This window comes from Aedes aegypti, unplaced genomic scaffold (assembly GCF_002204515.2).
Source record: "Aedes aegypti strain LVP_AGWG unplaced genomic scaffold, AaegL5.0 Primary Assembly AGWG_AaegL5_hic_scaff_426_PBJ_arrow, whole genome shotgun sequence".
Classification (NCBI taxonomy): domain Eukaryota; kingdom Metazoa; phylum Arthropoda; class Insecta; order Diptera; family Culicidae; genus Aedes; species Aedes aegypti.
This window is the reverse complement of record NW_018736095.1, coordinates 1-12,670: the sequence shown is the minus strand read 5'-3', so window position 1 is coordinate 12,670 and position 12,670 is coordinate 1. Positions and strand designations below refer to the sequence as shown.

At 35.2% G+C, this 12,670-nt stretch overlaps 1 protein-coding gene across 1 annotated transcript; it reads left to right on the top strand.

Annotated features, from left to right (window-relative positions):
* Positions 1-6,292: 6,292 nt before the first annotated feature.
* LOC110681104 lies at positions 6,293-7,151 on the top strand (the record flags this gene model as incomplete). The annotated part of the gene is made up of 2 exons (XM_021856869.1): positions 6,293-6,873; positions 7,024-7,151. Coding segments are annotated over exons 1-2 (679 nt in total), but the record flags the coding sequence as incomplete, so codon positions are not given.
* Between the last annotated feature and the right edge of the window lie 5,519 nt (positions 7,152-12,670).

The window sequence follows — 12,670 nt, the reverse complement described above, 5'->3', positions numbered from 1 at the left end:
AAAAACTAATACACCTCAAAGCATCCTTATGATTGGCCTAGAAACGACCTAGAAAAAATATTGTAAAGATTTTTTTTATTTGGTTTCATGCAAAGAGAGTTTGACCAAAAATTACAACATTTACGTCGAAGAACAACAAATAGCCATAACTTTTCCAAATCTCAATCGATTTGTATGATGTTTGAAGTGAAAGTTTTTTATGTACTTTAATACCATTCGAACGACCATGCCATTTATAAATTTTGTTTTGAACTGTGCTACAAATTTCAAATAGAAACTCTTACCCCACTTTACTCTATGTATTATAAATCATTTTTTAATACCTCACAATGCAACCATATTAAAGACACGGACATCGTCTTCAGCCATTAAGCTGTACAGACTGTAACTTGACACTAGACAACGGACAAGCATCCTCCAGTGGCACAGCCGAGAAATATTCCTGACGAAAAGTTTCGACGGCTGAAGCGGGAATCGAACCCCACACCTTCGGCATGGCTTTGCTTTGTAGTCGTGGACTCTAACCTCTCAACTAAAGAAGACACCTAAAAATTTCAAATGATTGTAATGTGTGAAGTATTTTTTAGAAAGGAATAGGGTAAGTGATCCATGAGTTGAGGGTGTTCATATAGTTACGGTAGTGCCATTTTCACTGATTTTATTGCATCAGCCACAAAACCGATACTGTCAATCGACGTATTGGCTAGTTGATACAGGAAATAGCTGAAATTACTTTAAAACTGATTAAACATCACTAAAATTGAAAAAACTTTTCCTACTTGTACCAATAGTTGCGGTAAAGTGTTTCTATAGTGGAGGATCCCGTAAGAAAACAACGATTAATTAAAAATATACCGCAACTATAGGAACAGTGTACCAATAGTGGAATTATTATTTTTCACTGATATGCCATTGATTACTGGAGAGAAAATCACATCGAGATAAAGAGATACCGAGATAAGAACAACATCGAAAAATGAAGAGTAAAAATGTATGCTCATTGAAGGGATCGAGAAAAATCATCGATATAGACATTTACATGTCTATTAAACTTTTCGTTGGTCCACACTCATCCATAGATTTTATTCATATAAACAACAGTTGATAATCCACACCACCGCAAACAGCGTGGTTCCTGTTCCAAAAAGGTTTCTATAATATCAGTAGTATCCATGTAAGGGGGTTGCGGTAAAACATGATTATCGTGTTAACAGCTCTGTCGTTCAATTCCAGTGGATTAAATCCGGGACATTAGGCAGAATGAGCAGCTGCTATCTGAGTACAATCCTATCAAGTTAACAGGTTCCCTCATATGATATGGCGGTAGCACAAATTTCAACCATAAACGACCCGTATGCAGATTAGTAAGATTAATTGTGGGAATTTTTGATTGAATTATCGGAATCAGCGTTAGAATAAGCTCCAATTTGATTTTTTTTTTGTGACTTGACAATAATTGAGCTTAATATCCAGTCTTGAAATTTTTCGTCACTCAGACCTTGCGGCAACCAAAGGTAGTACTCTTAATTTTTTGAATGAGCTTTGGTGGCTTATAGTGGTATTTCTATCAAAACCTGTAGCTACTGAAGATTCTTAGGCTTACGCATGGTAAATAATGTAAACAAGAATAGGTACAATGCAGTGGCGTAATATCATTCAATCGCTATTCAGCTGTGATGATTTTTTAATATGTTTCCAAGTTTTTCAATGATGAGGATGGAAATCACAGCATAGTTAACAAAATAATATAATTTTCGTAAGGCAGTTAAGCAAAATGAATGCAAAATTAAAGAATATTAGTATGAAATTTTGTATTAAAGCCATTTTCACCGGATTCGAGAATACATAAGGCTTCTACTGCATATAAAAAAATAATGTCCCATTTGGATTCTCGAACCAACAATTCTTTTCATCACAATATGTATGATTTAAGACATACTTTAATATGATTATAAAAAATTACATACTTTGTTTGAAAATGTTCCGGAAAAATATGAGTTTTGTGCAGTCCCGTATTGAAAAATAAAGACATAACAGTCTCTATATTAACTTCCAACCCAAATAGCAACTGCAAAATGTGTGTCGTTGCAAAATGAGTAATCTGTGATATACAGTTAACTCTCCCTTACTCCGTATCTCGATATCGAGTAAGAGAACCATAGTAAAAGTTGATTTTCATGGCTACTTCGATGGTCCCTTGGATCGTAGTTTCACTGGTTTTGTGTTCTGTTACTCGATACCACGATAACTCGATGGTCCCTTCAATATCGAGTAAGGAAGAGTTGACTGTAGCGTGCAGAAATGCACTAGAAAATTATAAAAATTGGTATAAGATAACAAACTTTAAACTTTGAGTTTAATTCGAATATTAAAAATTGATGAGATTTTAGCAGATTTAGCACTCACAAACAATCTATTCTACGATTACTACCTGATAAAGTTTAAAGGAGTTCGTCACTATTCCAAGGCATAGTAGAACATGAATTCAGTCTCAAATTTCTTAGCTAAATGTATTTTTACAAATTGGGGCGTTTTTTGGATTTCAAGTCAGAAATTCTCTTATAAAGTTTAAAACCTAAATATATGCATAATACTATGTATTCTATGTAATTCATTCGATTTTGTTCGAAAATACTTATTTATATTTAGAAATCGATTGATTTTGGTTGAATTCAATGTCAAAATATGAGAGTTAATTCAGAAATTTAAATTTAGATAAAGTTTAGATTCAGAGTTGGTCAAGCTTTTTTTTTCAATTTAAAACACATTTGAAACTTTTCACATTCTCTTATGCAGTTCTAACCGCAATGAAATCAAAAAGCAGTTTGGTTGAGGATTTGCATGTATTTTCATTCAAAATCAATGAATCAATTGTAACGCCACCATTACTGTTTCTCATTCAACTCCTACCACTGCGCCGCTTCCGATCGCCGATCGGCATACGCATCGTTCATCAAATACGCCTTTAACTGTCTACTACCAGAATGTCTGTGGCATGCGTAGCAAAACCAACGACTTTTTCATGGCTACTGCCTCCTGTGACTATGATGTCATCGTGCTGACAGAAACGTGGCTTCGGAGCGATGTGAGCAACTCCGAACTATCCTCCGAACATAACATCTTCCGTTGCGATCGTAGCAGTGCATCTAGTCAACTCAGCAGAGGAGGGGGAGTGCTAATCGCTGTTAAGAAATCTATCTCGAGTCTCCCTGTTCGACTCGAAAGATGTAACTCGCTCGAGCAAATCGTAGTGAAACTCCACTTCGAAGTCTGTTTATGTCTGTGGAATTTACCTACGGCCAAACAGCGATTTCGACAAGTATGCTGCTCATGCAGACAGTGTGCAAGAAGTGATGCAAAATACTTCCGACGGAGATTCAGTGATGATTATCGGTGACTACAACCTGCCTCATCTGCAGTGGACATATGATGATGATTTGAATTCATATCTACCGACGAATGCGTCTTCGGAGCCAGAACTAATATTCACCGAGAACATGATTACCAGTGGTTAATTGCAGATTTGTGACGTACGTAACTCAAACGGTAGACTACTTGACTTGCCCTTCGTCAGCAGCAGTACCGAAGTTGAATTGATCGAAGTGCCATTCTCGATTTTACCTCCTGACCGCCACCACAAACCGTTCGTTCTACGTTTAATCACAAGTGAATTGGAGAGTTTTCATGCAGTGTCAGACCAGCACGATTTCAACTTTAACCGTTGCAATTACAATGCTGTTATCGAGGAACTGAGCTTGTTTAGTTGGGAGGACCTATTTCGAGACACCGATGTTAACGCAGCGGTTGCCAATTTCTACAGCGTGGTTTGTGGAGTAATACGCAGACATACTCCTCTCCGCAGATTTTCTCCTCGCCGCCAGAATAGTTTACCGTGGTGGAACGCTGATCTTCGTCGCCGGCGAAATGTCCTTCATAAAGTGCGTCGCCGTTTCCTGAAACACCGTAACGAAGAAAACCGATCCCTCCTACGGAGACTCGAGGGTGAATACAACGAAAGCGAATCTTCATCCTTTCGTGAGTACATTTCCGTATAGATGATGAGGTTAAGGCGGATCCTTCCGTGTTATGGCGTTTCTTCAAAGGAAGGAAAGGTTCGCAATCACTCCCATCAGAAATGTCTTTTGGTGGCATAACGAGTCACAGCCCTACAGAATCAGTCGAACTTTTTGCCGATTTTTTCAAATCAGTGATATCTTCGGAAGCATTGGATTTGTTGCCGCCTTTCGATATTCATTTTCCTTGTCCGACGTTTTCAATAGCCGATGTCACCGATGCACATTGGTCCAGATTTTCAAATAGCTGGCTAAAACCCCATTTCCAAACATACACTCCCGTGCAAAAGTTTGGGTTCACCCCCTCAAAAACAAACAAAAGTGTTCTGTCCATATCTCTGTGATTACACGTCCAATTGAAACTCTTTAAGCCGCATTCGAAAGGCAAAGAGTTATTCTTACTTCGTATGTATTTTTCCAAAAACATTTTTTGAATTTTGTATACTAATTTTTTACTTAAAGTTGTGACATTTTTCAAAAAACACACTGAAAATTCATATTCAATTTTCTCAGCTTTGGGTCGACCAAAATTTTAAATCAAAGTGTCATTAGAATCGTAATCTTATATTCTTTGAAGAGACCCCACGAAATTTTTGCGGAAAAATCTGGAAAGTATTCAAAATCAATGAAACAGTCAGTCAAGTCATCGTGCAAAAGTTTGGGTTCACCCCTCAGTATGATGCAAATCGTGCAAAAGTTTGGGTTCACCTGAATTTACCTAAATCTGTGAAATCTCAAACCTACGTATGAAAAACAGCATTTTTGCTTGAATTTTACCCTATGACATCCAAAAAATTGTGACTATGGCCAAAATAGAGTCTTCCATCTTAAATCATATTCCAAAACACTTGTTATGGCTAAAAATAGTAAAATATTGAGAATGCGCAATTTCTGCCATGATTTTTCAAAACTGGACCAATGTGCGATGCCCTGAACGCTATCGATCCATCGTAAGAACCAGGATCGGATAAGCTTCCTCCTGTTTTCATCAAACGTTGTGCTGAGGTACTCGCAATACCTGTTTGTCGTTTTTTTTTTTGCAGCCGAATTCACTTTAAATTTACATGATCATGTAATATTCAACTATTTTTAATTGAAAATTCAATGTATATTCATTTAAATTTACAGCATGCTGTAACATTACACGAATTTGATTTATATTTACAGTAGGTTTCATTTTACATCACATTGAAAAATAAATATTTTTTTCTGTGTACAGTAATTAAGGGAGAACAAGTACCACTTTATTGTTTGTATAGTATATGCACAGCACTTAAAATCATTAAATTTTTTGAAAGATAAACTCAACTTCTTTTGGATCATGTAATAAATATGATGCTATATTATTTCCGATACTGTATGTCGGGGTAACATTGATCAGTTCTTTTAGATATTTATTAATAATTTCATTTAAATTCAAATGAAAATGTGGTATTTTTCATAATTTCTAAACTAGTAATGGCACACCTCGCTCTTGCATATATGCCGTATTTTGTAGTAGGCTTGAGTTTGGGCGAAACTCATGTGGCTCTCCTAACTACAGTAGTTGAAAAACTATAAATACAGGAAATGCAGCTATAAATAATATTATTTTTCTACAAGTAATTTTGAGTTGTATTAGCACTGGGTGTATTTCTACTTTCAAGGCAATTTGTCTACAGCAGCGATAAGCGTGAGTTCCACAGACTATGATTTACTTTGCTTGGCTACTGAAGTGTGAGTATCACGAATTTTTCAAACTCTGGTCATGGTTCTTAAGCCGAATATGAAGGCCAAATTACTACAAGCCATTTACTTGACAAAAGTAGATTGTGGAATACTTCTTATGGTCAATTTTGAATCACAATTTTGCATTCTTTTTAGTAACTATTTTAATTTAACATACTTATAGAACAATTCAAGGCAAGATATATTTTGGCGATGTTTTTTTTAGTTAAAATTGTTTTTACTTGCTTATATCATTTGCAGAACTCTCGTGAGGCATGAAACTTCGGTAGTGTAATCCGTAACCATGGGTATAATTGTTTTGAAATATTGAAAAATTTGCATGCATTGAAAATATTTTAACGAAAAATGTTGATATCAATATCTTACGAAAGGGTCATTCGGATCAATGTTTCTCTGCTGCCCCTGCTGCTCTGTTACCCCGTTTTACGGTACCAGTTCTTACCAAGACAGGGCTTTAATCATAAAATAAAATTGTACTATCTTTATATTTTATTTTACTCATTCTAGGTGCTGTGGTTAGTATGGTACTACTATCCACAGTGTACAAAGCTAATGCTCTCAATGCATGGCAAGCAGCCATGCTCAATCCGAACGTTCTCCAGATGTTGATGAACGGTGGTTTTGACACGCGGCAGCCGGCGCGAATATTCCTTCCTCCCAAGTTCTATTCCTCGATTCTGTACGACAGTGGCCACCGCAGCCCGGAAGAAATATTCCGCACTAATGTGGAGCTCATGATGGAAGCCGTTTACGATGACAGTCTCCTACTCAAGCAAAGCCCATCAACAGCATCATTATCACAAGCCGACCTGACATCCTTAGTGGCACCATCAGGAGCAACGTTCAATCGACCCAACTCAATTTCGTATTCCGATGGCAGCACAGGAAATCGCAATAAAGGAAGCGGAGCATTGGAGAAAAATACTGTAACAAATTTCAAATCGTCCTCGGCATCAACTCCGGGGAAGACGATGCCTTCGCCAATCGTTTCATATCAGATCCAGAGCGGCGTGCCACAAATTGGCAGTAGAATCCCTACTGGTGGGAAAAGACAGAACTTCGACAGCACGAGGTAGGACGTGGCTTGATGGCCGGAAATTTAATTATATCCTTTCCATCTTTGTGACACATTCATCATTATGCAAGAGAAACAATCGAATGAATATGTTATAGTTCGTCTATTAACCGTCAATGCTTTCTATCTCTTTCGCACATCGTTTAGGGATCCAGCTCAGAAGGTTGGTTTGGGTTACAATCTGCGCTCGGCGCTTCCTGGGGAACCAGATGTTGACTATCCAATTCTTGGACGCATTCCGGATACCAGTTTCAAGTGCCATGGGCGACGTGATGGTAAGTGAAGTTTGTTAACCGTGTTGGGTGAATCACACTCCAATACATTTTTTTGTATCAAGCACCAAAGTGCTACTAGGTTCTTCTTCTTCTTTACATTGCGTCCTCTCTGTCCCAGTGAGGACAGCCTGCTTCTCAGCTGAGTGTTCTTATGAGCACTTCTACAGTTATTAACTGTGAACTTTCATTGCCAAAGTTGCCATTTTCGCATTCGTATATCGTGTGGCAGGTACGATGATACTCTATGCCCAGGGGAGTTGAGGAAAATTCCATAACGAAAAGATCCTGGACCGACCGGGAAACGAACTCAGACACCTTCAGCATGGTTTTGCTTTAAGCCGCGGACTCTAACCACTCGGCTTAAGAAGGCCCCCTAGTTTGAATTGACAGTTTAAAATGCTCTATTTACTTACTTAGGTTAACTTGCATACAAGTTTACAAGCTTGTTTGCTGATTTATGTGCTTACACTCTCAAAAATAATGAAAATTACTGTGAACGTAATTCTCGTTATGACTGAATGACACATGATGTAAGTTATGGAACGACATGGAAAACATAAGGTACCGTGGGGTAAGTGGATACAGAAAAATCATTAGTTAACTTCATTGTTATGTAGAGCTAACGTGAATAATGTAATTCAAACTTTTTTCTGTGGATAACAAATAAGGGACTATTTTACTTCAAATCGTCATTTATTTCGATTTTTCTGATTGTTATGTATTGAGTATGGGAGACTTAAAAATTTGCGCCAAATGATCCACTTGCCCCACCATGGTGGGGTAAGTGGATCATCATTAAAAAAATCTGTTCTCGAAACAAATGTAGTGTGATTATGTTCAATAAGAATGATATTACCCTCGTTCTTGTTATTAGTGCTAGTAATGTTGCATTTTAATACATCAAAATTAAAAAGTATCTTTATTTAATCAAGATATAATAAAAAGTATGTATGTATTGGTTCATACTAATTTGAACAAAAAAAAAACATTGTAACTAGAAAAATTTGGAGAAAATTCATCCGTTTATACGCATAAGTTATACAGGAGTATTGTAGGATTATTCCTAACGATATTTTCGAAAAACACTCTTGGTTTAAAATATTAGTTACATTTACTTTTGAATACCAAACTGAAAACCTTCTATTTTATTTATGAATATATGTGTATCATCTGTCTAGAACAATTTATATGGTCAAATAAGGTACGATGCAATGCTTTCGATTGGAAAATTAGTATATTTTGCTCTTTAACAACTAAGCTTAGATAAATCACGAAAAGTTTCGTGTAAATTTTGAAATTATTATTCTTTTTATATATTTTTTATACCAGAAAGGTTAAAAAAGCTTTTAGGTGGATTAATTCAAATTTTATATGGTCAATTTGACAAATTCAAGCTGGGAACAAAATAAAGGAAAACAACATTGTCGGATATTAAAGCTTATTAAAATTCACGTAAGCAGTCTGCCAATAGATGATAATTAATCTTGATCCACTTGATCCGCAGTGTTACCTATTTTTCATTGTGAATCATTCAATTAGAACTGAAATGATTACCATGTGTTGAAAAAAAAATAATAGAATTCGATTTTAGACAGAGATACAATGGATTTTTGATTGATGGAAAACAATTTTCAAATTAATTACTTTTTACACCTTACAAGTTTGCTTGTGTTAGTGTATGTGTAGTACCAGTTTTGGCAATAGTTTCAGTGTGGGCGTAAGAATATTACCTAAAAAGAAGCAGTGGTGCGAAAACTTTTAACATATTCAAGTATTTATGCTAAATATTGACAAATGATCCACTTACCCCACTGATACACTTCCCCCACTGTACCTTATCTTTGAAGATGTTGTTGGATTTTGAATTCAGACCTCTTTACAGAAAATGCACTGAGTTCAGTTGTGTCGTAAATCTTAAAGCTAGAAATTGATTCATTAAGTAGATATTCATGTTTAGAATTCAATTCACTTACAATTTGATCGTCCTTCTTTCTGTTACAGCATAAAATCCAACAAATATGGTCAGTTCCAATTAGGGCTCAAGCGTTATTGGTGAAACCTGACCTAATAATCGTTAGCAGTAAGTTCACTAGTAACTAGAAGTGTCCATCCCGGGACATCCCGGGACAAAAAATCCCGGGATTTGACTAATTTCGGGATTTCCCGTTCCCGGGATTTCTGATATCCGGGAATCTCGGGATTCTCGAAATGTACGTAGAATTTGATGAAAACCACTGAATTTCAATTGTTAATGACATTTTTCCTTACTATCAACCATATTTGATAAAGTAGAAGAGCATAACGTGAAAGAGAATAAACAAGTAATTATTTTCATGAAAATATCAATTTACCAAGTAAGAAACACATAGTTTTATTTGTCTAGTTGCAAAAGTTATAATGCTTTTTTTTTTCAACATTAGCCATTTTTATAAGCCTATGCTGAGATAACAAATTTGAAAGTACACCTAAACTACCACAAATTGGCAAGTCGGTATCATCTGTAAAAAGTAGGCACTGATAAAATTAACTGACATGTTTTCAATCTCGTTTTTCATACAAATATTCAAAAAAATCCAGGAGATTGGAACATGTTTCAATTTCAATGAAACTTTCATAATTTGCTTTTTACTCCGTGCAGTGGGACTTACATGCGTTTACTTTTTATTATGGGACAATCCGACTTGGTGTTCTTTCCTAATTTTACTGAACAAAAAGTGATTTCTAGTTAGTGCAGCTAAAAGATCATTAGAAGTTATAATAAAAACTGATATCAGCTCAACTTCGACCAAAATGCAGATGGCACTGACTTGCGATTTACGGCAATAAACTTCAGTCAATAATTTTCAGTAAATTACATATGTTTTTAGCATAATCTACAATAGCTTCAATGATCTTCGATCGTTTTCTTTTGTTCTAAAGTTTTTATGGCTTTTTCAAATGTTTGAAGCCAATTGCTTTAATGTTATGACTTAAAGTTTTTATCATGCTTGCATTCATAAATGTTATAGATAATTGAAAAAATACATAGCAAACCCGTAATTAGTCAAGCTAAGTTTTGATTTCTGTTAGGTTTCTTCATCAGAATATCTGAAATGTGATATGCTATAATTAAAATATTAAAATTTACATTATCTGTTTATTTCATTGAAAAAACATTGTATTGTTAAATTTGAACTTCATTTCAACCGAAATGCCAGTTTTATTAAAAAATATATAAATCCCGGGATCCCGGGATTTCCCGGTAAAAAAGCATAGAATTTTGGTCCCGAATCCCGGGACGAGAAAAAATGGTCGGGAATTGGACATTCTACTAGTAACTGTATAATAAATCGAACAACTTACAATACTTTCAAAATTGCAAACTCAGCCTCAGCCGGAATTGGAGGTTACACTACCGAGATGTGGAAATCCCAAACCTAAACAAATTACATCTAGTTATTAATGCGAAACTTGTCAGATTGCACTAACTGCACAACAACTAAATCCAATTAGAAAATAGACTCGATTCTCTCGATTCAGTAAAGCAAATTCTCAATAACTTTATATTTGTCAAATTCACGATGCTTCGTCTTACAACTCTTTATGATGACTTTCAATTTGATCTACGCTTGATGAGGTTTTGTGCTCTCCTTTTTCCACGTATCTCATGAAAGTTCTGTTGAGGTCATATGCTGTCGTTCATCTTTTTTTTTCCAAAGAAAACGATGGGACTGCTAGACACTAGCGTATTTTAAAATTGGACACAACTTCATGTCATTCGAATCGCCTCAAAAAGACGTAAAATTACAAGGTTTTTTTGTAAGAGTGTAATTTACCACAGAAAACAGGTTTTAGATGCTGAACTAAAAATAGTTCTTTAAGCATCAAATTGCAAAATAATGATTTTTTAAGTAAGAGTCGAACATTTATCTAACGAGGTTTTGCCGAGTTGGATAAATGCTACGAGTGCTGAAAAAAAAAAAATGTTGCAACGATTTGCATACAGCATTTTTTTTTGCAATAACGAAAATGATGTTACAGTTGATTATTTCTTGGAGAATATACATATTCCAAGAATTTTTGCGTAGTAACATGCGTAATTTCTCAATCAATTAGGCTGTTGTGATGACTGTCTCAAATTGTCACACTTCCACTATGGGCGGTTCCCATATAGAATGGCGGCCAAAAATGTTTTGCCATCTCATGACATGGTTGATGAGCTCTGTGATACAAATTTTGATATTTTGTTTTTAATGAACAAGTTTTTGAGACCAACTTTTTTAAAAGGGCTTATAGCGAAAAAATGCATTTTTTTCTAATAACGCATATAGGCCACTGATGCAATTGACGTTGTTAAAATTATTATGAATAATAAAATTTACCAGTAGCGCAACCAGGATTTGGTTCTGGGGGGGGGGGTTTTGCAAAATTTAAAATACTTCTTGAGAAGATATTTGAAGATAAAATAAATCGAGTTGAAGAATTTAAGTACGTTTTTTTGCACAGTAAAATGAATTAAGAATTATTACAATATATTATCGTGATGTTATTCGGTTGCTCTCCTTCTGTGTTGCTGTTAAATATGTTTCGAGTTTTTTTTAACAATGAGAATGAATTCAACAATAATCTTCAAGTGCAGCAGTTTGCAAAGGAAATCGTTGACACTATTGTTGCAGTAGATCGGAAGTAGATCAGCATGCAAAACTCATCTGCCGATAGAATACTGTCACATCTTACTGAATGCAATCTAGAAAATCGAGTATAAAATCTAAAAATGAGTTCTGCTTTCATTGTGAAGATTATATGTCCAGATATGTGAAAGTACCTTAAAATTTTTAAAACGACAAATAACCTTTGTTTTTTATTGACTTTATAATCCGACTGAATTACTATTGCAGTGGAGCGCTAATGCATCCATATTTCTAATAAACGAATCCGAATTATAATTTTCCAACATTTTTTTTAATGAACTATTTTCATTATCAACTCAAAATGCTTCCACCACACTGTGTTTTATTTTCTCGATTTCATGCGCTTTTTTAATAGCGCCCAAACCGTTGATTTTAGCGATATAGTTTGTTCGGAGAAGTTTCTTGGTATATTAAAGCGCAGCATTTAACGAAACAAGTTTTGTGATCAATCCACCTAGCAGTGAGATAGGAAAACAGTTTTTTCAAAACATTTAGATAGACATATGGTGTCTTCGGCAAAGTTGTAGAATTGGCAATTTGAAACAACTTTGTCGAAGACACGATTTTTCTATCTCTTATACTTTTTGAGATATATGCCGTAGTATGTGAATGGCCCCTAAAAATCTTGTATTTTATCATAACTTTTTTCCAATATTTTTAACATTTTTTGTGTTTTCTACAAAGTTGTTTGTCATGGAAAAAACCCGTGTTTTTGCTGAACATATCATCACCCTATCTTTGAAGTAATGAATAAAGCAAATAAGGCAGAAATATTGAAAATAGTCAATGAGCCCAAACTGAAAAAAGTGCAAATATGTGCAGCTAAATTCTTCACGATCCTTTAGTTTA